This window comes from Anthonomus grandis, chromosome 12 (assembly GCF_022605725.1).
Source record: "Anthonomus grandis grandis chromosome 12, icAntGran1.3, whole genome shotgun sequence".
Taxonomy (NCBI): Eukaryota; Metazoa; Arthropoda; class Insecta; order Coleoptera; family Curculionidae; genus Anthonomus; species Anthonomus grandis.
In genome coordinates, this window is record NC_065557.1 from 12,915,233 (window position 1) to 12,943,165 (window position 27,933).

Sequence of the window (27,933 nt, forward strand, 5' to 3'; positions counted from 1 at the left end):
GTCTAAAAATAATTTTTAAACACAGTCACTATTTTCACCATCTTAAAGGAAAGACTGAGTAGAAAGACTCCCACTTTTGCCAAATCTATAATTAAAGAAATCATCCAAGTATCATAAGAAAATACAGATTATCTTCTTTTTTGACATGATTGTTTGTCTCTGTCCAACGTTTTAACCTTCCTTGAGCATGACAAAAATCAAGTTATTTTGATTAAGAAACTTAAATAGTTCTTACGCCAAAATCCATGGAAAAGCTAAATGTCACTTTTCCCTTGACCTGCGCAACAAACTCTTTAAAAGAATCAAGACAAAATATTACTCATGTAAAGTCTAACTTATGGAATAACTTAGTGATTCCATGAATCAGCAGAAAGTTCGTTATATATAAAGACTTCTCTACCTTGAAGAATTGAGTTTTAATCAAAGTATTTTTCTAAACTGTTAAGAAGAACTAGATTTAATTCATGTTAATGCCCAAAGATATAATTATTCATAGCATTTTAATTATTTGCTGTCTATCCAAGTTAGTCAATTTTTGGATTCTATCACTCAATACTCAATGCCTATGCCATATTTTGCCAGGATAATATAATAGAATTGTCCACTCTGGTAAATATCTAATTTTAATTACTTCATTATCCTTTCGTCACTAGAATTCATTAAGAAATTTCGCGGTGTGTATTTTTCAGTGTGTATTTTATAATATCACAAATTTTATTACGTTATTTGTACATAACAATAAATAATAAACTTATAACTAAGATCAAAGCTTCTTAAAATAAGATCTACGTTGCAGTTCCATATTCGGTTTTATACATCAATTTAAGCTTATTAAAGTCTACTTTGCCATTATTATTTACAGGCAGTTCTTTTAAAAACTGAAATCCAGCTGCTGGTCTGGAATATTCTCCCATTACTTTCACAATAAAATCTCCCAATTCTTTTTCTGTAGCAATACATCCCTGATTTAATACAACACAAGCCATGGCTCTGTAACCATCTGCATCATGAGGTAACTCTATGACGGCTGCTTCTTTAACCAACGGATGTTGGGCTAGTCTTTCTTCTACTAAGCCCGGATAAATGAAGTTTCCTAAATATTTAAAAGAACGCTTTAAACGGTCTAAAATGTAAAAACAGCGGTCTTCGTCATATTGTCCAAGATCTCCAGTATGAAGAAAACCGTCCTCGTCGAAAGGTTGGTCTGTTTGGTTATAATACCCGTTCATTCTATAAGGAGATCTTACTAAAATTTCACCCTTTTGATTGGGTCCTAAGGCCTTTCCAGTATTTACATCGACCACCTAAAAGAGTAAATAACATATATTATCATAATAATTTACTGATCTACTCACTCCCTACCTTAACTTCACAATTTTTATTTACTTCGCCAACAGAATTCAACTTAGTTTTAGCAACTTCTCTCGCTGATGGAAATTTCCAGACAAACGGAGCAGTACCCAACTCTGTAGATCCATAAATAGGTACTACAAAAGCTTTACTAAAGATCTGCATCAATCGTGATATGTATTTTGGATGAACAAATGACCCTCCAGTCGATACGTAAAATACAGAGGATAAGTCATATTTGCTTACTATCTTTTCATCTAGAGTTGCTAAAGGTACTGCTACATTATAGGTTAAAAAGACACCAGTTACCTATAATACAAAGATATTATTGAAAAAACATAGGAATAAAAATCATTATCTAATATGGATGGAAAAAAAGTCGTCAGGATAAGAGTTTGACATGGATATCAAAAAGTGTTTCCTTACTTAAAGCTGGCTAAGCTTAATAGGTAGGGGAGGAGTGTAGAAAATGAAATTAAAAGCAGTGGCGAAGCGTGAACTTTTCTTTCGGGTAGACAAACAATAAAAATTGTTAATTAGAAAAAAATGTGTATTCAATATTATTCACTTTAATGAAATAGAGAATGAAAGCGCATGGAATATTAACTCAAAGAGAAAAATATGTAGTGATATAAAAAAGAAAAAAATAATTACTGCAAGCATAAAAAGATAGATAGATAAAAATAAATACTACTTACAAAAAAAACACAACATAGGTATAACCATAACTTATAAATCCATATTATCCATTATTTTAAAATTAATTAAAGACAAATAAAAACACAACTATGTTATGGATTTCCTATAAGTTTAATAAATAAGCACACTTGATCACTAGACACTAAACTTTTATTTACTAATTCACTTACAATCACTTACTATTTCTAACACTTATTGATTATTTCGCGTCCTCGAATCACAACTATAAACTTAAACTTAACATGGAACATATACACCCAATAAGATTCTCTTACTTATCTCTAGAATTTTAACAGAACATCTTAAGCCTATTTAAATGAATTCTTTATCTTTTCGTTAGGGCTGCGCTGGATTCTATAGACAATATCGTTAATCCTCTTTATTACCACATATGAAGCTTTCAAGGGTGATATCAGCTTTGGTGATTTCCCTTTCATTCTTTAACGGTTCCAAAGCCATAGTTTGTCACCTTGCTAAAATCCTGAATAGTTTGCTTCAAGATCGTATCCAGTATTCATCTAGGTGTTTGTAATCCTTAATCGTTCTCTGTGCAATTCGTTAACATCCTGCAGTTTAATTTTTACATCGTCCACATGAGGACTATGTGAGTTGCTTATTGCTTGAGATACCAAATACGTTAAATGGTAAACGAAATTCTATCTCGAAGACACCCTGGGCTGCTGTTAACCCAGTCGTATCATGAACTGGAGACCTGTAGGCCAGCAAAAACATTGGCAAGTAGAGATCTCAATACTTTTAATATTTATTCAACACCTTGGAAAGATGTTCTTCGATTGCCTTGTTAAATCTCACAACCATGCCATCGGATTGCTGATTGAAGACTGTTGTCCGTGTTTTTTGAATCCCAATAAGTTTACAAAGTTTCTGAAACAGCTCGGACGCTTGGGACGCCCAACTGCTGAAGATATCGTCCACTAAAACTTCAGCTACTGTCACTGCTTCTTGGTTGGGAAGAGAAACGACTTCTGACTATTTAGTGAAATAGTCCATGGCAACCAGGAGGTACTAATTTTCCTTGTTGGTCTCGGAAAATGGACAGGCTATATCGATAACGATTTTTTCAAATTGCAGCTCTTTATTATACTTCATTCTATTCCTGGATCTTAGGCTAGGAGCTTATCCCGGATTTTATCCAGAGTCTTATTTATTTACTCCCAAAAGAGCTGCACTTGCCCCATTTCGTATCAGTACTTGGTTACATTTCTTCCTTAATCACTAACTATTTCTCAATAATTTTTTCATCAGGGCTCTCCCACGATTTTATCAACAATGCATCCTCGAGTGAGTCGCACTGAGCCCAGAGTGCCTTAAATATTTACCGTCTATCCAAAACGTCGCTTCATCTTGTTTTTAGTCTACTGTTCTCCTTCTCCTGAAGTATTACTGATATATCTTGGTTTCTGTGTTGGTCCTTTATTAAGTCTCCTTCGATGATCAGGTTTTCGGCAGATTTTCACAAGCCTCTAATGAAGATATTTCCGAGGCTTTTATCTTCACAAGCCAACATTTGCCACTTAGTGCTGACTGTGTTTAGTTTTCCTAATTGGTTCAAGAGGTTCTGCGATCTCGAGATCGCATCTGGATTCGACAGTCACGTTTTATGTGTTCGTTGTTGCTGTTCCAGGTATTATGTCTCCTTTTTATACCTGCCTTATTACATTGGTGATCTCTGTAAACACATTTTTTAGACCATTATTATTGACATCACCCTTATTATCTTCGTTGCAGCAGTTATATGCAGCTTCAATTTCAAGGGATTCATCCAGCGCTTCAATGCTGGGTTCAAATTTGGTAATGCGCAGCATTCGTTGGATTTTTTTATATCTAATGCCATTTACAAAATATTAAGCAGACTCTTCATCTTCAAATTCCTTAGAAGTCCTATATCTGCCTTAGGCTCTTGTAAAGTTTCCCGAGCTTTCGATGTCTAGATTTTACTTGATATTGGTATAGCTGCCTTCAATGTTAATCGCCAAATCTTTTCTCTGGGGCTTTGGCCAATGTCTCATAGTTTCGCAAGCTTTTACTGTCTGGAGGAACTCCAAGGCCGATCTACGAAGTTAACCACTACTGGGATATTAAAGATAAATCAACCGCCAAATTAGTTGATTTATCTTTAATATGTCAGCCACTGACTGCTGCTTCTGCTTGAAATTATCGCTTAAACATTGCCCAAGAAGTTTGACCGTCAAGCGTTGGAGGCTTCCCACTAATCATTGCCCTTTTTTATCCGGGTAACCTCGGACTGTAAGTTGTTTACACAGTCACTGATGTCCTCGATCTCGTTTACTACTTTCTATTGTTTTCCCGAATTTCTAGTATTTATTTCTGAAATATTTCCTCTTATTCGTGGCTTCTTTTTCTTATTTTTTTATTATATCTCCGCCATCCTTCGTTTTATTGTTTTGCCTGTCGTCGTCCTTCTTCCTCTTAGTTTTCCTATCATCGCTCTTCCATTTTATCCATAAATTCGAATATGAATTTATTAGTTTGGCCCATCTTGGCACCTTGCTTTCTCGTATTTACCATGAAAATTTTAACATTCTCTTTATTCCTAATCTCCTTTAACTTCTGGTCTTCTAATACTTTGTGTTACAAAATACTTTTTTTATGCCTTTTCTCACATCAATTCTTACGGATTTCCCGTGGGCTTAATAAATATTCACCTACAATCACTTACTATTTGTAATTATTTATGGATTATTTATTTTAATAAAATATACATTATACATAATATACATTTGTATCTTAAGCACATTTCTTTCAAGAATACCAAAGCAACATCTGCGGTGTGTGTTCAGACTCAAACCTCAAGTTGTTAAACACAAAAATATAAATCCAATAAGATTATATAACTCAGATGAGTCTGGGTTGTCAATGGTACAACATCCTTACAAAGTCTTCATCAAAATAGGACGTAAACAAGTTGGCGCTATTACGTGCTGAAAGAAGATCTTATGTGACAGTAGTGTGTACGATGTCTTTGAATATAATCTATGTTCTACCAGCATTGATATTTGCCAGAAAAAACCTTAAGCAGGAATTAGGGAATCATACTCCTTCAGGAACATTGTTGTAAGCTTAAGGGTCTGGACGGATATCCAGTTTTCTAGAATAATTGGATCATTTCCAAAAATACACCTAGGCAAATCTAGATCATAAAGATTTGTTAATTGTCGAAGGCCACAAATGTATAGACGCAAAAACGAATGACATTACTTTGATTTGTCTACGATATACTGCACCCATCGCATGCAACCCATGGATGTATCTTTCTTTAGAATGCTGAAGGAATATAACGATCAAATAAATAAAGGAATAAAATGATCAAATCCAGTGAGTGGTTAAAAAAGACATCTTGGTAGAGTGCTCATCGAGTTTGAAATTGGTGCTATATTTAACGGGGCCTATTACAAAGTCGCGTCAGGGTAAAATGTGTCAATGAAATTGACAGAACTGGAATAGTTCGATTTAACCTTGACATTTTCTCGGACTATATCTACGAAGCTTCACAAACCACTAATATTTCACTTAATGAAAACTCTGAATCTGTAACCAGCACTTCAAATAATAATTTCGGTTCCGCAGCTATTTCAAGTTAATCTGAGTCTGTCACATAAACCAGATACAGGAGAACAGAGTTCGCTTGCAGTTACTCGATTTGATTTAAGCCCATTTCCAGTAAGTCGTTTATTATCTGGACAAGAGAAAAAAAGGAAACCATGTAAATATCAAGATATGTATGTAATCAATTTAATCCCAAATTTAAAAGAAGCAAAGAAGTAAACTCCTTCGGTCGAAGTCATTAAACCAAGAAAAAGAAGAAAGGTAACCAGAAAATTCGTCAGTATTCGGAATTTAAAATAGAAGGAGAAGGTTTTTCCGGGAACGAGGATGATGAGAGTACTTTACTAGCTTATATTGCACAGAACCGGACAAGATGCCAAAAAAAGAGAACTGCAGTTCCAGTGCTGTTCTGGCAAAAATGGGCCCACGGAGACTAAATTGATAAAAAATAAAGATATATTTTACAATTTTTTAAAAGTATTTAATAGGAATGTTTGTTTAATTTTTATTTTCTCGTAGTGGTTTCTATAATAAAGAAATGTTTTTTAGTAATATATTTTCTTATTTTTTCAAAAAGTATATAATTTTTGTACACCCTTCCCCTAAAAAAATTAATCCACTCATAATTGAAATACCATCAAGATTCCATAGAATTCCAGAAAAATCTTCCTCTTCCTTTATGAAATTATTTAATCGGTGAAAGAAAATCAATTAAATCCAGCTACGACGCAAAGCAAATGTAAACCAGGGATAGGGATATTATATATCATGTAAAAACAGACGTTTAGTTATCATTTGCCCCAACCAATAAGATAACATTTAAGCCACATTATCTTGCCAACTTTTTACGCAGCTCTGCGAGAATGTATAAGTTAGAAGAGAAAACTGAGTTGTCTTCCAATTATACTGACTCCATGCCTGACTGGCCAATAAACATTGGCCGTTAAGCCTGTTCTTTTTCAAGCGAGACTAGCTTCATTACTTTTAAGCCTAAGCTTCCTTAGTCTCTTTATGAGACCTTAGTTGAGAATCTGTGTTTACATCCAATACATCAAACTGACATTAAAGACCATCCCAGACAAACTTGCATAGTGCATAGCATAGACGCATTAAACCACAATGTACATACGGTTATTATGCAAAAATATATAAATTAGATAGAATATTACTACAGTTTTCAACTGTCAAGTGTCACGTGAGCTACAAATAATACTTTTGATTGGCTACGCATAATATGGCTTTTTAACTTTTTCATTCTTATGGAAAATGCAGGCCGCTGTCTGGTCTGTGATGGTCAAAATATCTTTTGCATTTATGCTAAGCACTATGAAAGTTTGTGGGGGGTGGTCTTAAGCCTTAAGCCTTAAGACATCTGAAAGAGTTGTAAGCCAATCAGAATAAAACTTTACAGACATCTCAGGACATGGTTTCTTAGAAACGATATCGGAAACCACAAAGCTATTGCTTTGAAGAATTATTTCGAAAGTTTAAAGATCCATGTTTAAATAGTTGAAAAGATAATTATTAAAAAATTGTGTTAGGTTTAATGAAATCCTGCCATTCAGTACTTCCTACTTTTATTTTCTCTTGACATGAGGCCTTTGATCGCCTTTTATCTATTCTAGTGTATAAGACTATCCTAATATTAGAGATCATGGTCTTAATCCCCAAAGACCACTTTCAATACATTAACTTTCTTAATTAAATAATTACGGAAATTGTTTCATTTTTACGAACTGAATTTTTATTTAAAAGTGTTCTTTTCTTTAAAAATATATGTTCTAACATTTTTCTCTATTTATTTATATTTATATTAAAAAGATCCAATCATTTAAGATTTCTCTAATTTTTTTTAGCTTAAAATTCCGCTCTTACCTTATATTTATCAACAAGTTTTAAAAACAATTCCACATCAATGTCGACACCAATAACCCTCGGACATGTAAATAAAATATTGGCGCTTAACAGCCATATTGAAGAAATATAGCAGAGCGGTGAAAATATGATGAATGGCTGATCCGACAAGTCATAGGATCTATAAAGAGATAATAAGAAAACTGTACCTCATATTAATGTGTAATAAATTCTTACCTGTTTTTATCTTCTCTTGTATGTGCTCCCAATATTGTAAAATGAGATATGCATATCCCTTTTGGCTTACTAGTTGTACCGCTACTTAATAAAATGAACGCTGTTTCATGAATATCAACTTTCTTTGGTACAAAATTATGTTTCTCTTCGATGGAATTATTGTAAATTTCATTCATGCTTTTAAATTGAGATTTCTGGCTTCCGATTGTGTAAATTTGTGGATGCAGATTTAGGACATCTAAGGCTTCTTTAAAAATATCTAATTTGTTGTCTGATACAAATAACACCTAAAAGACAAACCTACAAACGCTAATATTCGCTATATTTACTGCATTACCTTGGGCTTCAGATCAGATAAATAATTGGTAGCTCCATAAATGTCTGTAGTGGGAACTACGTTGGCAACATACGCTCCCAGAAATAAGCCGGCTAGAGTTGGTATAATATTATCAAAATTATTTTCGCCACAAATCATAATGACGTCTTTGGGATTGACGCCATTTTGTTTTAAATTTATGGCCACCCTTACGGCTTTTCTTTGGACATCTTTAAAAGTCTCAGTTGCACCTGTGTATGCATCAATCTGAAAATAAAGGAATATGGTGATAATAAAAAGTAATTCAAATGTTAACATAATAATCAGTTTCAATCTTAATATGTAAATGATGTAGTGTTTTTGAATTAGTTTGTTTTATTTTGTTTTTAGGATGAATACGTCAACAGAAGAGCTTGAGGATGTGTTGGAGTTTTAGAACCATCTCTTGTATCGGCTACAATTTTAATTCAGCAGTCTACTGACACTGCTTACTCGTAATTAAAATAATTTGATGAATTTAATAATGACACTGATCACGTGTCCAAATATTAGTGAGTGAGGTGCTGGGAGGCAATGTTCCCTACTCCGAAATTGAGTTAATTTTCGTCTAGATATTCTTAATTTATCTTTACTTGGAATTATCAAATTCTTAAATTGAGTAAAGGAAAATGTGTTTGTATCTCTAACTACAAAGTAAAAGCTGACAACGATAATGTCACAATTAAATTTGTTAATAAAGTACCCGTCAATGCACTATGCACAACTAAACCCGTGCTACAGCCCTGGCTATTGCCAGAACCTGAAGAAACTACTACGTAACATACAAGAAAAAAACTGTAACCGTAACGTAACACTGGCAACTATAACTATTTACTTATAGTAAGGATATGCTCAAGTTTAAATTAAAAAAATGTTTTTTTTATTTTATGAAGAGTGTATTACACTCTCATTTACAATGCTGGAAGGAAAATAAAATACATAAAGTAAAATTTTCACAATGACAAAACCAATATAAAAAGACTAAATAAAATCGATTGTCAAAGACAAACAAATATTAACGTTGATAATGAAAAAATAATATAACATAATTGTTGGCAATAGAATAGTCAATATAATACTGTAAATGCCATAGACAACAAAATAAGTATTTCATCACAGTCACCTCTAGTCCTTATAAAATTCATCCAAGCTATAATATACTTTGCTCAATAAAAATGTCCTAACTAACTTACTAAAACGCTTATCCATACTAATATTTTAATATTCTAGAGGCAAGTGATTGTTTATTTTAATATCCTCATACATGATTGAATGATTCGTAAGAGTACTCTTGGGAATACACAGATCCAAGTTATTAGAATCAGGTCGCATGTGCACTCGTGTGAGACTCATTAATATTCAATAATACTATAAACTCATTAATGCTGCTGGAATATTAGAGGCATGACAAATTTCATATACCATAATAGTGTTTTTGGAATCGACTCATTATTTTTTTTGAATTCAAGGAAGATATTATTGGATAATTTTAATTGTAATAATATTTAGAATTAACCTTAATATGCAAATCTGGCATTTTATAAAAATGTTGAATTTTAGAGAAAACGTATAAACAAGACTACGTATTACGGATTATTGTAAGGATCTTGGTTTTTAAATTATCAGAATAGTTTGATTATCAATATTACAGTAAATATTCAGGCTAGAGCAATGAAACATAAATACAACAGCATGAAAATAAATCATTGTTCTGATAGGCTTGTGGGTCTTGTAAAGCTGCAGAATGGTATTAATGCAATTGTTCGATAGAGTTAATAAACTATGCAGGGCAAGAAATTATCGTCACGCAGATTATCAATAAATAATTTAAAAAAAAAATGTGTTAGAACTTACCTGAAAAATGCGATTTCCATATTTTTCCGCTCTATCCCAGAAATATTCACCTAAACTTTTTTCTACGTTGATCGGTACTGTAGGTCCCTTAATTATAAAGTTTTCCATTTGGAATTTTATCAATTTCCTGTTAAATATTTGACGCAATAAATCTATTACGTTATACGTTATTAAAAATGAAATTAATCATCAAGAAACTTCGTACTGGTATAGGTTCGTAATAAATATCAGATTTATAGCAACTGATAACGATTACTCAAAGATTTCCTTTGTGAATTAGTTATCTCTTTTGGACAATAAACTTTATCTACTTTTAATATTTAAATTATTATTCATATAGAGTGTTTTAATTTCGGTTAAATTTTAACAACTAGATTTTTAAATTAAAATATAATTTATCACCTTGAAAGTAAAAATCATCATCTTAAAATCTAATTTTGAGTTTTCATGATTTGATTCCGCTTTTATTAATTTATGTTTTACTTGGTAAAATCTAGTACTTTTATCAGAAAAGCAATATATGAGTAAAAAAAAGGCTATAAAGCTTCAAGCATTTGAAGAGATTTTACTATAAAGCTGTATATGAGTGTTTTTTGATAAGAAGCTTTTACTTAACATCGGTACGAATACTTTTGATGCAGGTTAGAATTTGTCCAAGATAAATTTATGAATAATACGCCAACATCTATCTACATACTTAAATAAAGTCAAAAATAAAAGAACCGTAAGGACTAATACGTTAACTAGGGAAGTAAAAATAATACACTATAATAAAAAATATATAAAAAAATACAGCACACTACATCAAATTAATTAAAATATGGCGTCTCCATATATTTATCAACCAAATAAAAACACTTAAAAGTAGTTTGTGACATTGATCTGACGTTGTTGCCAAGTATATTAAAAAATTTTACGGTTTTCCGATTGAGTATTGTATATATAATGATGGAAAAGAGTAGAACTAGAGATACTTGGAAAAAAGTAGCCTACAAGATATCCTTGGGTCATCCCCCTTATGTGCCCCAGTACTTATGGCCCAGTCCTTTTTTTGAATCTTAAATTTTTGAATATCTTGCCAAGATCCATCTCATATTATTGTACTGTACCAGTTTAGTAGGTATAGCTTAAAAATTAGCAAAATAGATATACAGGGTGATTTAAAAGTAAGCGGCATCCTTTCAGGGGCGTAATGAAATGTATGAAAATAAGGCAAAAAGTTCATATTAATATGGGTTCGAAATTGCTTCCTAAGGGAGCTACGCCCCTTTGAATAGGACCCCTTGAAGACAATTTTTTCTCTATAACTTTAAAACCCTTTAGAATTAAATTTTGAAAATTGGTGTACTGCATAAACATTTCGTTGTGAATAAGATTTTAAATTCAAATTTTTTAAATTTTATTCAGGTGCGTCACATGCGTCACATGCGGGGGTTGGTATGGGTAAAACATCCCTTTTTCTTTTACTCTTCAGGTTATTGTGATTTTGTTTGAAAATTATAAAATTTTAGAGTCTTATACGTAAAAAAGGTACTCTTAGTTCAATTCGATAGAGCGTACCATTTACGAGAAAATCGACTTTGAAAATTTTCTGATTGCGTATGTTTAATACATAATAAAATTACTGGATACGTATTTAAAACGAAGTTGGCGGTTGTTTTTTGGTTTTTGGCATTTAAATGACTAATAAATGTCATTGTAAAATATAATTTACTTTGTCAAAGTAAAATTAGTTTCATAGAGTGTTCTACAAATTACTATTTATTATTAATAAGAAAGGCATTGCCTTTGTTGAGTTTGGTACTTTGTGTTTCTAAGTTTAAAAAGCAAACATGGATTTTACGTATCAAGAACAAGCTGATATTCACATTATGTTTGGAAGAGCATTTGGTAATTGTGTTGAAGCAAGACGATTGTATCATGAGGCATTTCTTAATCGACGAGTGCCACACCGTACGGTTTTCGCAAGAGTAGATTGTAATTTAAGGGAAACAGGTAAATTTAAAAATGTGAGTAATATCGCATAATATCTACTTAAATTTTGCTTAAGGAACGTTTCAAAGACAGGAAGTTGTTGGGCGACCAAGAATAGAAGAACGCGTGCTAGATCGTATTGAAGAAGATCCATCTTTGAGCACTCGCATCATCGCAAATCAAGAAGGGTCCTCTCAGTCAACCGTATGGAGAATTTTGCACGATATGTTACTCTACCCTTATCATATTCAACGGGTTCAGGCTTTGGAAGAGCGAGATTTCCTTCCTCGTGTATACTTCTGTGATTGGCCAGAAGAAAACCGCGTTGCTTTTGAAAATTTTGAGAAGAAAATTTTATTTACGGACGAGGCCGGCTTCACAAGAAACGGAAAACAATTTTTAATTTCCACAACAACCACCTATGGACGGATGAGAATCCCCATGCTACGGTACAGAAGGCACATCAGCAGCAGTTTAGTTTAAATGTGTGGGCGGGAATAATCGATGGGCATTTAAAAGGACCTGTATTTATGCCGCAACGACTTAATGGACAAATTTACACAATTTTTTTACAGAATGAATTACCACAAATATTAGAAAATCTACCACTTTAATTACGAGCACAAATGTGGTTTATGCACGATGGTGCTCCCCCACATTTTAGCATTCTCGCTAGAGAACATTTAAATAATGCCTATTAAAACCGCTGGATAGGTCGTGGGGGTCGAGTGCCATGGCCACCACGGTCTCCTGACCTAAACCCCCTTGATTTTTATTTATGGGGACACCTAAAACAACTAGTTTATTCCTGCCCTATACCCAATAGGGATTACGTCCCTGAAAGGATGCCGCTTACTTTTGAATCACCCTGTATATATTATCTAAAACAGTCTTCTTTTAAATATCTTTAGAGGAAAAATTGTTTACTTAGAAGATTGCACAGCTTATCAATATGAAATTTTAGCCCTTTCTCAATGGAAATTCTTGGTAATTTTATACCTGCACTCTAATCATGGGAATATGCAAAGAAAAATCAATAAGCTGTGTCTTATCACACAACCTAAACAAATTTGAAGTCAACTTCTTAGCCGTTTTTAAGGCTTGATCAGTATTTTGGACAAGTTGAACACAATTTTTTGCCACAGTTAATAACGTAGAATCATCGGCGGACAATACGATTTGACTGAGTAGCATATTAGTAATTAATCATTCAGAAAAAGTGGCCTCAGTATTGATCCTTGAAGTACTTACTGCGTTGAGGTAAATCATTTGAGACCTTTGATTGCCACCTACATAAACAATTTGTTATCTGTTTTTCAGGTAAGCCTTGACTAGAGAAAGTGCTGGACCGATATAATCTAGCATTTTATGTAAGCCAACAGGATGCAATCCAAGGCCTTGCTGAGATCGCATGTTACTTCTGTTTGTAGATCTCTATAGTCAAGGCCCTCGAGCACGCATCTTACAACATCCAAAAGAGTGGATCGGCCTCGAATGAAACCAAATTAACTGTCACCCACAATATGGAATTTCATCGAATAAGACATCGCTCTTTTTAAAAATTGGCAACGCTTTACTTATTTTAAACAACAGGCAATTTTAACAGTTTGAAAACATTTTAGAAAACACCCGTTATTAGTATTGGTTTTTTTTATGCATGATAAAGTTTCCAAGATCATTTCATTTTATTACTGGAAATTTATTGTAAAGAGAGTTTTGTTTTTCAATTAGGCCAGTAAATATTTCGCCAAAACATTTATATTTTCACCCACAGTTTACTTCTTTAAGAAACAAATTAAATCTTTCAAAGTTCTTCAAAACATATTTCGAATTTGAATTTTTGATGAATTTACCAGATTTATACTATGTAACTTAATATACATATATTTCAAACAAGGATTTGTAGTAGAGCAGAAGTTTTCAGATGCAATATTAGTCATTATATTATCAATGAAACTTTGAGCTTTAGGATGAGGAAATTATTAATATGAAATCATTGCCACAAACCTCAAAACATTTTCGAATGATTCGATAAATGTATTTTAATTTCTAAGACAAGATTTACATAAAGAAATCATTATTGGACTAGATTTTTTCAAGAATAATATTCCACAAACGATTACCAAGATGTTCTTCAAGATTCTTAACTTAGGATACACACTGTAACATGACTTTTTTAAATATATCCCTATGATTTTTTGATATACCTACATACGAAAATAATTATTTCCTCCTAAAGTGAGATAAAGATATTTAGAAATATTCCAGAATAGCCTAAGAATTGTGATTTTCTTACTAAGTTTATCTACTGGGTAGATCATATTTTTAATACTTCAAAAGCAAATATGAAAAAAGAGCTGAAAAAAAGGAAGTAAGCAAATATGAATTTAGGTAAGGAATAAATAACACTAATAATATCCTTATCAATATTTCAGACAACTACTTTCCAATCTTCAGTTCAGTCAACTAAATAGGTTTTTTGATTCTTCTGTTTTCAGTATTTAACTTAAAAGATCATGACTCGAAAGCAAAATAATATTTGTATTACTCTGTTAAGCCTTATACAAGTACATCAAGTATGTAATTGATTTCCCTTGTCCAAAGGTTTCGACAGGATTTGATTAACAAACAAAATTATTAAATTAATATTTTTGGTAATTAATTTAAAATATCATGAAAAACAAAAGCTTATTTATATTAGTCTTATAGAAATCTATACATAAATTATATATTTGAATCTGTGGATCTGGGCCGTTTTTTTGAAACCATGCGAGAATCTTCGAATGCGAACAAAGTTGAGCGGCAAAATTCGCACACGAATCAATTAAGAAGTGCATTTTTGAACAGCATTTAAATTTTAATTCGCATACGAATATAAAATGTAGTGGCAACGTAGCAGCAAAGTCGAGTTCTATTAAAGGCAATATCAAACGGGATGACGACGATAAAGATTTTTTAAGCTAACCTAAAATTTAAGTTTAAAAACATCAGGGAATTTTGAGTTTTTTTTTATGGCGTTTCTTGGGTTTTTCGAATTGACTTTTTTATGTTGGATTCAAAAAATAAAAAATTATGCGATTTTGTGTCGAGTGAGCAAAAGAAAGAACTAATTTTATTTATGGCAGAGCACCCGAAATTAAAGTCGAGTAAATTCACCGAAGATTGTTCAGCTAAAACTGAATAAGCCTTCTGGATAAAAGTAGCGGACAGATTTCACAGTCTCCCTGGAGCACATAAAGAGCACATCATTTCCATCATAATAAGCTTGCTTAATCTATATAATTTAATAAATTGAGCATCTGAATACATTTCAAATGGGTCAAGAAATGAAGAGTAAATCCTATTCCTTCTATCTGCCAGAGTTTCAATCTTTTCCAGTGCATCGACGACGTTTCTCTGCACAAGATTGTTTAATCTTGCCATTTGATTATAGTTGTTTTTTTTCAATAAACAACAAAAAACACTACGAAAATATTTAACTCACACAAATTTAAAAAAAATCAAAGCTCGTTTAAAATCAAAACAAGACAAGTGGCAGAACCAAAATGAATATCGCACACGAACTTTGAAATTCGAATGGTATACTCGTATACCCATTCGAGACACCGCATGCGGTTGAAAATACGAATATCGATTTTTCGTGCGAAATCCTCTAATTTTGTATGTGAATCAAATTTGAACGGTTTCAAAAATACGGCCCCTAAGCTGTAAAGACAATAGCTATTATCTTAAAAATTAAAAAAACAGGATCCCAATTATAAATATTTCTATAGATATCATCTGGATCTCACAGAATTTATAACCAATCACTTTTACAACTTCTGCTAAGCAGTCAGTTAAGCAGAATTTCTCATCCTGATTTCTCTAGTAAATAAATTAGAAGATATGATACAAAGATCAAAGTTTATCTGCATCTACCTTATTAAAGGCTTTGAGAAAGTCCGTGTATAAAGCATGTATTTATTTCCCTCGGTCAAGGACTCAGACAATAAAAATAGATTAATAAGAAAACAAAATTAAAAGGAAATATATAGAATATTTATCAATGAGAGTGTAGGAAGAGGACAAATGATTTATTCTACATTTCTCACATATGCATTATCTCCAGTTTGCTACTTGCTAAGTATATTTATAGCATATCATTAAAATACGCTCTCGTGACAAATAAATTTTAATTTATAAATACTTTAAATGAAAATACATATTTTAAGACAATTTAGATGAAACGGCTTACTAACATTGTATCACTCATGCAATGATTTTTTCTATGGAAATTTCAGTTCCCTAATAAAATTTTAAGAATTTTCACAAAAAAACCTACTTGAGATAATCAATTATGTATTGTTATTGTTTCAATCTCTATAAGATCATCCTCAGGACTATATATTGTGATCATAATTAATACAAGTAATTTTTAGGTCCTTCCGTGATCTAGAGTTTTTTAATTTTGTTTTGGCTATATTGGGATATGAATTTGGGCAATGATATTAGAATTATTAATAATAACAAGGACGATCCACAATATATAGCCCTGAGGATGATCTCATGGAGATCGAAACGTCAACCAAATAAATAAATAATCGTCTGAAGTAGTTTTTTTTACCTCTATCCAACTTATAATTTGAGGTGACGAGAAATAATTAACATTTAAAAACTTAGTAAGAAAACAAGTTTATAATGTTTCCTTGAAGGCGACACGTCAGATAAAAGAATAACGCCACTCACAAACGAATGAATTTTAAATCAAAATTAGAGTGTAATAGAAATAAAAACCACCATTAAAAAATCACATTAATGATGCCTGGAAACAACCTATTTTAAAAGTAACTCAACGACGTACTGCACAATGGTTCCCCGATTTTAACTTTTTCCATTTCTCACACTTTCCAAGAACCCTTTCGAAATTACTCAAATTTAACAGACTGTATTCATTTGCTCTGTATTCTATATATCTGATTAGATAATCAAATGTTATGAAATTCACAATTACCTGCCTATTTTGTAATTTGCTAATATTACTCAAAACAAAAAATACATATAGATAAGCTTGTACAAATTGTTTAAAGGATTTAGAAGAAGGCTGGTATGAACTATTTATACATCTGTAATAGAGATAAACAAAGAGATACACAAAACAGTGTTTTTGACAAAAAGAAAAACTTGTTGAGAACCAAATATTGCCATAAGATTAAAAAAGAAGGTTTATGTGTTTAAAATACCAATGTTGTTAAAAATGCGCTTTTACGGTTTTAGTAATAGTTTTCATTTTTTAATTTGAAACTTATAGTATCTAGCAAAGTTGTAAATATTAAGTTAAAATCTTCAAACCGAAATAAACATATACATAAAAAAGTCTTGCCTAGCTGAACACCTGCAAATATAGCCATCGAAGCTGCGATTTCATTTAGTCCAATAAGGTTTTTTAGAAATGAATAATTGTAAAATGTCCTTTTTTTTGTTAAAAAGATTATTTTTAATAGTCACCACTGGTTTCATAGATATGTTCAGTTGTGTTCCGTGAATATATTGGGACATGTTAGGCATATAGTTCATAAAAATTCTCATTCATGTCCGGACTATGCATTTCAACTCAAAGATTAAACCTGAGATGTTTAAAATGTGTTGGAAAACCGAAACATTAAAAGAGTAGAAGGATCTACGATATTGCTTGACACGAATTCTATAGAGCATGTATGGTATTATGTATCCAGAACTATTTTTAATCAAGAAATTCGCGGGAATTTATTATAGCTGCTACCGAGCAATGGATGAATATCCCACAGGAAACACTCAATAATTTAATTATTAAAATGCCGAGACACGTTTATGGCTTGCTAAGCAGCAGAAGTGCAAATCGTGCATATTAATTTAAAACTGTTTTATTGATTTAGTTTTCCATTAAAATTAAAACTGCATTTTTAAAATTTTTAATTTGTTTTTTTTATTAGTTTATTAGCTTTTTAATTAGTTTGATTTTTTGTAGATTATTATGTGCAGTAAAATATTTGAATTTTGTACTAATAAAAGGTTTAATTCCAAAATTATTTTTTAATCCTGATTTAAAATATTTTTTGGTTAATCAAATTTGTCTTTAAAAAATGTGATACTTATAGTACAAGAAAAAAATATAACTATAATTTTGTCAAATAATGCTTTCTGATGATACTATTGCTTATAAATATACTGTCACTGTATTTATTGTAATATATATAATATTACGTTTGTATTTATTATATGGTATATTAACTTGAAAGAAAGAGCCAAAAGAATTTAAATTGGCAAAGAACTATACCAGTTTTCCAAAATTTAATACCTGTTAATAGATGAAACTGATTTATGAAGGTTTTTAGACTAATATTAGATTCATAAGTAAATTGATACAAAAGTTTTATTTTTAATTAAATAAATAGATCAATAATGGCTTTATTTGTACTTTCCAATAATGTACATACGCGAAGTCTAGCCAAAGACTAATCTACTTAAAAATTTAAAAATGGCAACACTACTGGTAATAAAAAATCAACAGAGACACACTCATAAATCGTTATTTTATGACACCTGTTATTTTTGAAGTATGATCTAAATTTAAGCTTTTATAGAGCAAAAGCCTTTTATTTTAATTTTAATAATGCGTCACGTGAATATTTTTAGGAACAAAGTATTTACAACCGTTTTTGTAATTTTTATCAAAAATTTTTTTAACGCCTGGGAATATAAAAAATTACCAATTAGGTCTAAAATAAATGGAAAATGGTTCCAAAAGTGCAAACATACTAAAAAAAATACTTCACATGCTTTCACAAATGCCTGAAAAATATGGGAAATAAGGTCAAATGCCACAAATAAATTTAAAAAAATTAACATCAAATGCCTGGGATGTAAGAGTTAAGTTATTTTAAATTTAAAATAACGGCAAGACCCTGGTAAGAATGAACAGTTTCTTGAAATGCCCAAAAATATAAAAAAAATAATATAAAGCCTCGAATAAATCGAAAATAGTTCCAAGAAGTGAAAACAAACAAAAAATTACTCCAACTAAAAATGCATGATCTTATTGCAAAACTCTTAATGAGTCCAAAAGCTTACTGAGTCATATTTAATTTAATTAAAAATAGATTTTTTTTCTAAGACTACTATTAAATAAAGCAGAAGTTTTTTAAAAAGTCATCATCATCACAGCTGTCTAGTTTTGGAAAACTAGTATTCATTTTAAAGTGACATCCTTAAATTATGAAAATTATTTAAACGCTAAAAGTCCATTTAAACTGTTTTGTACATTCTGCTATATAGTTTCTGACCTACCTGTTCTAAATTGAAAGAAATCTCATCCTCATTCTAAAAAACTTTCCGGTAAAATAAAATATTAGGTAAAACACATCCAATTACACAATAATACATAATACAATTAATTATACAACTTAACAATAAGTTGAAAAGTACTTGGTTGATTTTTTTTTCAATATTACTCAATTAAAATTTTAATTCTAATGCAAGTACATTCGAATGATAAAAAAAATTGCTGGCTTTATTAAAATGTGTTATCATCAGTTATATAATACATTTTTAATTTATTTTATCTTTTAAAGTATTTTGACTGCATGAATATGACGTATTTAATTACTTATCTTATAAATGTATAATATATTATTAAAAATTCTCAATTCAGTTTAGAATTTTTTTTGCTTTTTTAAATGCTAATATTACATTTCTGTAAAATATTGATAATACAATTTGAAATGAATTACATTAATATATTTTTTCAAACTATATTAAATAAGATCGGATTGATCTCAAATTTAGAAATTATTTTTGAAGACTTAAATCCTAATCATACTCATCTAAATAATTCAATTCAAAAGATAATAAGGATTCTTTATTATTAGAATAAAATTATGTTTTATTTTATCCTTTGGATATGATTGTGATTGATAAGAGTTCCTAAAAAAATTATGTTTAATGTTACATCTACTGATATATATTATACAAACGTCAAAATCATATAGGGAACAAAAAAAATCCCTTTTATTTTAAGGTGAAAAATGTGTTTCCAAGATAAATTATTTATTAAACATACCTTTGAACCTGCTTTATCACATTAGGTTACTATTGTTGTTATTAAATAAGCAGTTATTAACCGCAAGTTCGTCAAAATTCATGAAGAGTATAATTTATTCAAATTCTTCATATTTGGTAAACTGACAAATGTATTATTAAGTATTTACAATTTTTGCTTCCAATGTAGTGAGCATTTGTTTAATGTTTTGCCTGCATAAGAATTTTTACAAAATTTTTTATACAGGGACGAAGAAAAGTTAAATAAAATAAATTCTGCTTTATAAAGTGCTATTTTATTTAATTAGATAATCAAAATCCTTTTTATTTTGGGCTAAATAATAATAATCTTTAAACTCATTTCTAACATTCTGAAAGCTTTCCTTGTAATAGATCTACACTTTGTAATAAATCCGTTGCCAAAGAGAATCAAGTACTCTACACTGAACTGTTTTTTCTTATTTGCTATTGATCAATATCCAATTTAAGTCAAGTGTATCAGATTGTACAGCACAGTCAAAAAAGTCAAAAGCCTTTTTAATCTGATAAAAAAGTTTGTTTAATAAGTTGAATTGCAGATTTTAGGTAGTACTAGAAAGTTCTGTTTGAACCTAATCTAAAAAAATATATTACATTGTATATCGCCTTGTGACTTTTCACCAACTCAATACTTCAGTACTTCAGTGGTTTACAGCATGGCTGAAAGAATTGGAATAATTTATACTTTTTTTTGTATTTATCATTCTCAAAATCGCATTACTTTAAATTACTTAACTGCTGCATTATATAGCGAAAGAAATGCTGGAAATATTGGAAGTCATACTTACATGAGGCTAATGGTTCTCAAAAATAAAGAAACAGGATTAAAAAATAGTTCAGGGTAGAATACTTGATGAAGCGCAAGTAGAAAAATTAGAATATTTTGCTATGAATGCTACATTGCCTCTAAGCTAAGCTTTAGCGATAACAGGATTTGTCATTGATCTATATGCCAGGTACTTAAATTACGTCATTTCTATCTATACAAAATGCAAATTCTTTAGAAGAATAAAATTTTGCAAGGAAATGACAGTTGCTAAAAAATATTTATTTTAATGATGAATGTACGTTTTTTTTAAATAAGTCTGCAAATAAATACAATGGAAGAAATAGAAAATCAGTTGGATATTCATCGGTGTAGGAACCTAAACGAAGATTTATTACATTTTCAAACAGATGAAGCGCCACTTCACTATGATCTTCCTATGAGGTAATTTTAACAAAATGCATTTCCAGGTCAGTGGATTGTGAGAAAAGGTCCAATGGAATGGCCGGCAAGATTACCAGATCTAACGATCCCCTCGACTTTCTTTTCTGGGGTCACTTTAAAACTGTTGTTTTTAAAACGTAACTCGCTTTACTCGATAATCTTCAGCAACGGATTAATACTTAATAGATATTTCAAGAGAAGTGTTTCAAAATATGAGAAATGAGTTTGAAAAAGATTGTACTTTAGTTTAGCCCAAAATGAAATTGATTTTGAGCATTTTATTAAATAAAATAATACTTTATAAAAACATAGGTTATTTTATTTAACTTATACCTTGAATATTTTAATATTATTTGTCAGCATTTATCAATAATCATTATACTTCAAAAAAGCCTAGCAAACAAAGTTGAACAAGCAACTGTGACCAATTACAAAATACAACAATATACTAGAATTTTATTATATTATAGAGAATCTGAACCAACAAGTTACTGAAAATTAAAAACTCTAATACAATCGAGAATACCAGACCTTGAAGTATGAAAAATCTAGAACTATTGCCTTATGGATTAGGATTAGGATAATACAACCCACTGTTTAGTGGAATACTATGCTAGAACTCCAGGTAGGAAACACAGATTTTAAAGGCAAAATAAGGGAACTACTTGCACAGGACCCAATAACTAACTTTGAAAAGGATATTAGTGGTTGGCAAAGTATCACTTACAGAAATTTCTATTTTAAAAAGCCCGACTGAAAGTTCTTTATTTATGGAATTACGATTTAAATAAACAAACTGTTGGTCATAGGGGTTCACTGAGATCAGTTTCTTCTTTATGGAAGACTTGAATAAGCATTTACATTATCGGCACGATGTGTGTGTATGATAAAACTTGTACGGTATCAGTATATTAATATTATATTTCTAATTTGTACACGTGCACTCTATGGAATAAAATAGTTCATTCATATAAAGTATTGAAAACACTTAACTAAAGTACTGATTATCTTGAACAGTTGCAAATAATTTAATTTTAGCAATCCTCCAGTAAGCCACTTTGGGAAACTTGGATCGTAAAAATTAATAATTATTTTAAAGTGTTAATACGACATACCATCGAAATCTATAAAAATACACCAAGCAATTTAGATAACTTATCAAAAAGCTAATCTGAAAAATAAGTATTATTTTAATTCTGATTACACGTCTTGAAACTTGTGCGTACTGTATTCATCAATTCATCACATTATTTTATATTAAGATAGTGACAAAATGCAATTTATAAATGTCACTTAATAACTGTGCACACAATAATACAATAACTGTGCGATTAATAATTTTCGTAAGAATATTTATACAGAATACAGTCAAAAGTGAAAGGTCTAAAACAAAGGTATTAGATTAATGGCGCTTTAAACTATAAATAATTACTCACATTGTCTAAGCTCAAAGTCTTCAAATAACAATTTTATCTTATTTATCGTCCTAGATAGTAATACCGGGTGACACAGAAGAGGGAACACTTAATAACTTTTTTACTTTTGAGGATAAACAAATGAAATTTGGCAAATCGATAAAATAGTTATAAGAGCATCTTTTGACATATTCTACTATTTTCCATCGCTTCCGGTTTAACAGGAAATGACACTATTTTTCTAATTTTAAATAGGACACTTGGTATATTATTGCGTGTTTCGCTAGAAAATAATATTCTGAAAACAATGATACTCTATTTTCTACTTTTTCTTTTATACTCATAGAAAAAATATTTTTTTTTTAAATTTTAAAATCGGGTGCCATGAATTTGTTGAAAGTTTAATTTTTAGTCAAGTTATCACGGAAAAATAGTTTCCATTATATTTTATGACTTAAATCTTTTATACGCCTATTTAAAATGTCCAAATCATTAATTTTGGCATTTACATTATTTTTTTAAATAACACATTATTGGGAACAACCACATTTAAAATGCGGTTTCTTTCTCCCAATAATTTGATATGATTATTTTTAAATCGGTTGATAAATAAGCCCATAAAAAGGAAAAACTAACTCATAAAAATAAATGAACAGAAGGATTGTAATGACACTCTTGCGTATTTTTTTCAAGTTACATTACACATCATATTTTGTCAAACGTCATATTACTATTTGAGAATAAAAGAATAAATTTTTCAATATAATATTTTTTTCAATATCTTAATACTATACAGGGCGTTCCGTTGATCATGTTACAAACTTCTAGGGCAGATAGAAAACGTCAAAAGAAAAACAAAAGTTCATATAAACATGGATCCGGAAAAGCTTCCTCAGGGAGCTAGAGGTCTTTGAAAATAACCTTTAAAAACTAGTTTTTTTAAATAGCTTCGGAACTACTTTAGGAACCAATTTTGGGAGGTGAATTATTGTTGGTACGTTTATTCTTTTGAACTAACTAAATAAAAAAAATATTTACCAGGGGCTTCAGAATCAGGGGGGTATTTGGTAAATTTAGGCTTAATTAAGACTTTAATTTCTGCCCGTTTGAGCATTAGATTATGATGTTCCTATGCTTTTTACATAAAAAAGGTGCTCTTAGTAAAAGTTGGCAAATATCACGGTTTTTGTGAAAATTGACCAAAAGCAAGTTATGAGATACAAAAATGAATTACCTATTATTATTAATAAATAATAAAAAAAAATCTGGCGTAAATAAAAAATAAATGTTAAATTAAAAAAAAGTTAAGGTAGCCGCTTTATTAAATTACCTTGAGGCATAAAATGTTTAAATGATTTTAAGTATAATAAAAAACCAACAAATTAACAATTTTAGAAACGTAAACAAATTTTTATTATAGATTGGTATTACAAAAATAAACTTAAAATATTAATTGCTCAAAGTGCCGGCCGCCACGATCGATACATTTATTGTATCTACGCACCATATTAAGGTTGACGTGGTTAAAAATATCAGGCGTGGTTTGGATTACTTCAGCAACTGCGGAAATTCTGGTCACTAGGTCTTCTTCTGACTCGACTGGAGTTTCATATACGAGACTATTTTATATGCCCCCAAAGAAAAAAATCTAAGGGTGTCAAATCTGGTGAGCGCGCTGGCCAGGTGACAGGGCCTCCGCGGCCAATCCAGCGCCTTCCAAAATTTTCATTTATAAACTCGCGGACAATAAGTGAAAAATGAGCTGGCGCTCCATCGTGTTGTAGCCATAAGTTCTGTCGTATATTTAGGGGCAGATCATCTAATAGGCAGTACATTTTTTAAGAAATTTAAATAAATATTTCCCGTTAAACGAGGAGGCAACATAATTGGACCAATTAAGCGTTCTCCAACAATGCCGGCTCACATATTGACCGAAAACTTATGTTGATAGCTCCTAAAATGAATACCATAAGGGTTTTCCTCACTCCACACATGATTATTCTTAGAATTAAAAATGCTGACCGTGACTTTGTGTTTTTGTTTTTTCGTCAATTTTGTATGTTGGTCTCTTAGAGAAGAATGGATGAGATTTTTGGATTTGAAAATGCTAGTCAAGCTAAACTCATCCGCCACTACCAAAAGAACCTTTTTGCACGGAAGAATCTGCTGCTAAAAATATGGTTTCTTCAACAATGTTTACTTTTCGGTTTGACCCCGAAATTCATCAATCTGAGGTGTAAAACAAGAACGAATTCATCAAAAACTGCCGTGAATATCGCCAGAACAACTTGGTTGAAGGAAGAAGTGAAGTGCCATTACAGAACTTTAAACAAGGTGAACTCTTTACTAAAATACCTCTATTTCACGTTAAACTCATTTCTAAATCACTTGGAATTTAGTACTTGGGACTGTTTATTGAGAGATAAATTAGAGATTAGTTCTAGAAACACTTTTAATAAATTAAACGATAAGTTGAACCGTCTTAAAGCCACCGTTAGGTCTAATAACTTTAGGGAATATCAAATAAAATTAGGTCATTGTCATTTTCAGTTCCATAAAAGATTTTTTAATAAAATAATTATAAATTTATCTGATGTTATTTTTACCTCTAACGAAGAAAGTATACTAAACCTTAACCTTAAGTTTAATCTTTATAATAAGGTGGACTCACAAACACGAGAGACTTTAGCTGTGGAGGCTGAGAGTGTTTTGCAGACGACTGATACAAGAAATAAGAACATTTTACGCGCTAAAATAATAAACTTTTTAAATTCTAGATGTGGCTCGAACAGCTTAAACAATAACATCAATAAAAAGCTAAAAAATAAAATAAAGAGTAACGATTTGATATCAAAAGAAGACAAGGGTAATTGCTTAGTCATTCTAAACAGGACTGACTATATTCAAAAGATATTGGATTTTCTGGACTCGGAGGATTTCATTACAGTTAATAGAGACCCCACCAATTCGTATTTTACGAAAGTTAAGCAAACATTGGACAGATGTAGCTTAACTCTCGATTTCTTTAACACTAAAAAAGAAAAGCTGTATCCTATGAATCCTAGAACTCCGATCCTTTATGGTCTCCTCAAAATCCATAAGACCAATTGTCCCATAAGACCAGTGGTTTCCTTTGTTAACTCCCCATGCTATAATCTTTCCTCTTGGTTGAATAATATTCTCAGGGAGGTGACCAACTTTAAAAGTGTTTATTCGACTAAGAATTCTGTTGATCTAACCAACAGTTTGAAAAATCTTATTATCCCTCATGGTTCTAAACTTATTTCCTTAGATGTAAAAAATCTTTTTCCCAGCAGCCCTCCCAAAGATTGTTTAAAGTTAGTGAGAACTCTTCTATTAAAAACATCTCTTAGTCGTATAGTCATTAAGGGTCTTTTGGACTTACTCAATATAGTGATCCACCAAAATTTTTTCCAGTTTGACAATAAAATTTGCAGGCAGGTCTCAGGTTTGGCTATGGGTTCTTGTCTTCCCCTCTGCTAAGCGAGATTTTCATGAGTCATCTAGAAAGAGAAATAGTTTAGGGTAGGTTTACAGATTGCCTCACGATATATAAGAGGTATGTGGATGACATTTTTATAATCTGGAATGGCAGGGATGAAGACCTACCAAATTTTCTTAGTTTCGTAAATTCTTTACACCCTGACATTTCATTCACAATCGAAGAAGAAAAAGATGATTGTTTGTCTTTTCTTGACCTTCTAGTTAAGAAATGCAACAATAAACTTATTTTTGAAATATATCGTAAGCCCACTACTACCGATAATGTAATTCAGTACTCTTCAAATTCTCCCTACTCATATAAATGTGCCTCCTTTAATTCATTTTTCTATAGGTTGTTTCGCTAAAGAATTGAATATTATAAAACATATTGCTCTCAACAACGGATTTCCCCTTCATTTAATAGACAAAATTTATTACAAATTTTTAAATAAATATAAATTGACCTACAATATTGTTCATAATAAGGACTTAATAAGTTCCTTTAGATCCTTGACCTTTTTTGGTTCTATCTCCGTAAATTTAGTAAGATTCTTTAAATCCCTAAATGTAAAAATCGCGTATAAGACAGTTAATAATTTAAAGAACCAATTAGTCAGTAGATTGGACAAGGCAGGCATCCTTTCTAAATCAGGAGTTTACTCTTTAAAATGTGACGATTGCAACACAGTATACATTGGCCAGTCTGGAAGAAAAATTTGTACACGCATCAAAGAACACGTAGCGCTTTTTGAAAAATTTAAAAATAGCAATGTCAGTGATACCAAATCAGCGTTTGCGAATCATTTGCTGGCCTCTACTCATAATTTTTCTCCGGGGGTGGGAGCTGAAATGCTTCATGAATGCTCTAAACGTAAGAAGCTTGACCTTCTGGAGAAAATGGAAATTACAAAAGCTAAAAAGAGTCCTGTTCTCATGTGTGTGAATGACGTGTTTACTTTCGAACCTAATTTAATTTTTAACAATTTAATTTAGCTAAGTATCGTTTAACATTTTCCTTGTAGTCACTTTCTTCAATTTACATTGGCTAACGTGTTAATTTGTTTTAGCATTAGGTCCGTATAGCCGATAGGTTTTACACTTATACTTATAACCTTGTTGTACCGGGTTCGATTCTCGTTAAGTCTATGTTATTGCGGCCCACTTTTTATTTTTTATTTTCTGCTTTGTACAATTTATAACCTTAAAATAATTGTTTATTTATGTACTGTGAAGTGTGTGGATGGCTTCCAAAGGTTTTTATTGTTTTATGTAAGTTTTTAGTTTTGTTTAAGTAGTATTTTTATTTTAGGCCTGATGATGCTCTAACTAGAGCGAAACACGTGTAGCCCGTTAAATTACATGTTGTGAGACCGTGATTTTGTGTTTTTGTTTTTTCGTCAAGTTCCATAACATGATTTACATGCATCGCATCAGCTACTGCTCGAGTACTTACTGATGGGTTATCTTTAAATCGCTGAAGAAACTTCTTCCTCAAAATCCGGGATTCGGATGTTCCTTTGCGCGCCATTATCTTGGCGTTTTATTTTAATGGAGCCAGTCTCCCTGAGCCGTTGATTGACCCTTTCATAAAGTGTGTGAGCTGGGATTCGCCTTTCGGGAAACCGCTCTTCATATAGTCGAGAAGCAGCTTTACCATTACATCGAACTTCCCCATAAATGGAAAGCATATTGGCGTATTCAGCAAAAGTGTAATCTTCCATTACTTAACCGTAATAAAAAGGGAATTAATATCATGTAAAAAATACTGACAGTGACAAATTAAAAAAATACTGACAGTGGCA

At 31.1% G+C, this 27,933-nt stretch overlaps 1 protein-coding gene across 1 annotated transcript; it reads right to left on the minus strand.

Moving 5' to 3' along the window:
- Window positions 1-679: 679 nt before the first annotated feature.
- On the minus strand, window positions 680-22,462 carry LOC126742706 (luciferin 4-monooxygenase-like). Its single transcript, XM_050449489.1, has 8 exons — window positions 22,439-22,462; window positions 22,328-22,383; window positions 9,938-10,064; window positions 8,066-8,311; window positions 7,729-8,015; window positions 7,513-7,672; window positions 1,363-1,659; window positions 680-1,304 (listed from the first exon to the last, which is right to left on the minus strand). The coding sequence occupies exons 1-8, from the start codon at window positions 22,445-22,447 to the stop codon at window positions 786-788; spliced, it is 1,701 nt and encodes a 566-aa protein (XP_050305446.1). The 5' UTR covers window positions 22,448-22,462; the 3' UTR covers window positions 680-785.
- Window positions 22,463-27,933: the final 5,471 nt, after the last annotated feature.

What these genes read in the sequence shown, in the direction of transcription:
- LOC126742706 (XM_050449489.1), bottom strand. An exon ending in ATGGAAATCGCATTTTTCAG is followed by an intron (nt 8,312 to 9,937) that starts GTAAGTTCTAAC and finishes CTTTATTTTCAG; the next exon opens with ATTGATGCATACACAGGTGC. An exon ending in ACAAGAGAAGATAAAAACAG is followed by an intron (nt 7,673 to 7,728) that starts GTAAGAATTTAT and finishes ATCTCTTTATAG; the next exon opens with ATCCTATGACTTGTCGGATC.